The 2434-nt window shown below is 53.0% G+C and overlaps 1 protein-coding gene across 1 annotated transcript in view; it reads left to right on the top strand.

Moving 5' to 3' along the window:
• The window catches only part of CYB5R2 (cytochrome b5 reductase 2), a 23696-nt gene extending 21268 nt beyond the window's left edge, over window positions 1–2428 (top strand). Inside the window, exons 3-4 of the mRNA XM_019633365.1 lie at window positions 1188–1294; window positions 1574–2428. Coding sequence (XP_019488910.1) covers window positions 1188–1294; window positions 1574–1816 — 350 coding nt within the window. The 3' untranslated portion in view covers window positions 1817–2428. The remainder of the gene's footprint in view (window positions 1–1187; window positions 1295–1573) is intronic.
• Window positions 2429–2434: the final 6 nt, after the last annotated feature.

Raw genomic sequence — 2434 nt, 5'->3', positions numbered from 1 at the left:
CTTGAAGAAATTGCCAGAACTCACCCGGACCAGTTCAACTTATGGTACACCCTGGACAGGCCTCCTGTTGGTATGAGCCCCGTTGTCCCCACCCTGGGTCAGCTCCAGCCCTTGACCCGCCTCGGACTGGTCCCTGGGTTGGTTTGTTGGGACTGAGCTTGGGGGCTGAGGACTTGGGCTCTGTCTCCACGTGGGACATGCAGGAATGTGAAGGAGAGAGGATTTGGGATGACCTTCCTGTAAAGGCAGTCAAGGGCAGGTGTCCCATGTCTCAGCAGCACTCCACACACTGACTGAACATCAGGAGGGACACTGAGGCCCCGGGCCACCCTGAACACCTGCCCCACACTTCACTCCACGGAGTACCCCACAGAGCCATCACATACACTGCAGCTTATATGGCCATTGACCCCTTCACCCCTCACCACTCACCTCACCTGGACTGCAGTCCTCACGTGCTGAGCCCAGACAGCACCCAGCCACCACTGTGCACAGCGCACCCCACAAGGCCACCGCGCCCTTCAGGCAGCCTCTCGCACACTGCCCTGAGCTGTGCCTGCCTTGTCATACAGCACACTGCCCAGCAGAGGGCGCCACCTGATTGAGCGGGTCCACAAACCCCACAACACATCACCTGCACAGCTCCAGCTGGCTGCCTTTATTCACACCACGCCTCGGCACATCCCACCTCACTGTCCAGTTCTCCATCCTCACCAGCGCTTACAGCAGGCAAACACCAGCCAGGAGCCTCAGCCTGGCATCTGGGGTGAATACTGAAGAGGGCTGTCAGGGTCCCCCAGGTCCCCTACTTTGCAGCTTTCTGCAGAGAACAGTAGTACAGACTTGCTGCAGAGCAGCCTTGCCGCCCTCTCCCTGGCTTTCGGGAGGGACAACGAGAGGCCTGCGGTCANTATGTGAAGCTCACAACTACACTATGATGGAGGCAGAGCGGGTATATCATCCCCATTTACCCAGAGAGATGAAGTGACTTGCCCAGGGTCACACGTGGAGTGACAGGGGCATGCCTAGGATCCAGACATCCTGAATTTGAGCCCCTTCCCCACCCCGCCCCCATGCACTCTGCCACACTACGCACCCACTTCCTTGAAGCTCAGTCATTTTTAGGGCAGTCCTGGGTCCTGTTTAGGCTGGCTATGCTGGCTTGACATTTGATTCCTTTTCTGCAGGTAACTTTGTCCGTCTCTTGGCCAAAATTGATGATGCTCTGGTTATCAGGGCTTATACACCTGTGTCCAGTGATGATGACCGAGGCTTTGTGGACTTAATTATAAAGGTAAATGATATCCCCATTGCCAGCTGCCTCGCTCTCACGAGCCCAGTAAGGGTGGTGGGTGGAGAAGGGAGGGACACGTGCCCTGGAGGGCGTTCCAGAAGTGTCATTTAACAGTGAAGCTGTTGACCTGGTGGTGTCTTCAGGGGTTACTTAGAGCAACCATGAGAGCAGAGGATGTTCTCCACGTCGTCTCCAGCAGCAAATGCATTTCTGAGTTCTGTGCAGCTATATGTAGCCTCAGGTCTGAGGCTGTGAAAACCATGTTGCCTTATTTTTCAGATCTACTTCAAAAATGTACACCCCGATTATCCAGAAGGAGGGAAGATGACTCAGTACTTGGAAAACATGAAAATTGGGGACACCATCCTTTTTCAAGGGCCATGTGGACGCCTGTTCTATCGTGGACAAGGTACTGGGGGTTCACACTGGGCCTCCAACTGGGAGGAAGAGGATTCCTGCAGTAGTTCCATTGTCCTAGGAAACTCCTCAGAGTTGAGTCACATAGACTGGTCCTTAAAGTGATTATACATTCATTCACACATCTACTTTACAAGGTTGTAAGCTTCCTTAAGGTAGGGAAGTGACCTGGTGTTTGCTCATCACTGTATCTCCAGCACGATGCTTGATACATAAAAGGTACCTACTAGTGCTGAAAACTGGATGGATGGATGGATGGATGGAGTCCACACTCATTCATTTACTCACATATACATCATTTACTCACTCACAGCTGTGGGTGAGTGCTCTGAGGCTCCCTATTCACTTCAGCGGAACCTCCCTCCTTCCTCAGAAGAGAAGGTCCAGTGATTCCTCACAGAGGCCCAGGCTGTTCCTACGTTGTGCATCAGTGCACCATGGTTGGCTGAGGAGGCCATCTGTCTTTCTCCTCTGTTTAAGATGGTGCAGCCACTTCCTTAGCTGGACTTGCCTCCTGGAAGTCCCAAGGAAAGCCAGTCATCTTTTGCAGTCTCTCAGGCAAGAGCTTCAGAAATCAGAAGTATCCTCTGTGTTTTCAGGGAAATTTTCAATCAAGGCATACAAAACGAGTGAGCGTGAAGAAAAACTGGCCTGTGAACTGGGAATGATTGCTGGGGGCACAGGTAAGAGGCTTCTCGGGGCTTCATCCATAGGTGAGCCCTG

This window comes from Hipposideros armiger, unplaced genomic scaffold (genome assembly GCF_001890085.2).
Source record: "Hipposideros armiger isolate ML-2016 unplaced genomic scaffold, ASM189008v1 scaffold_1289, whole genome shotgun sequence".
Classification (NCBI taxonomy): Eukaryota; Metazoa; Chordata; class Mammalia; order Chiroptera; family Hipposideridae; genus Hipposideros; species Hipposideros armiger.
This window is presented reverse-complemented; position numbering and strand designations above follow the sequence as displayed.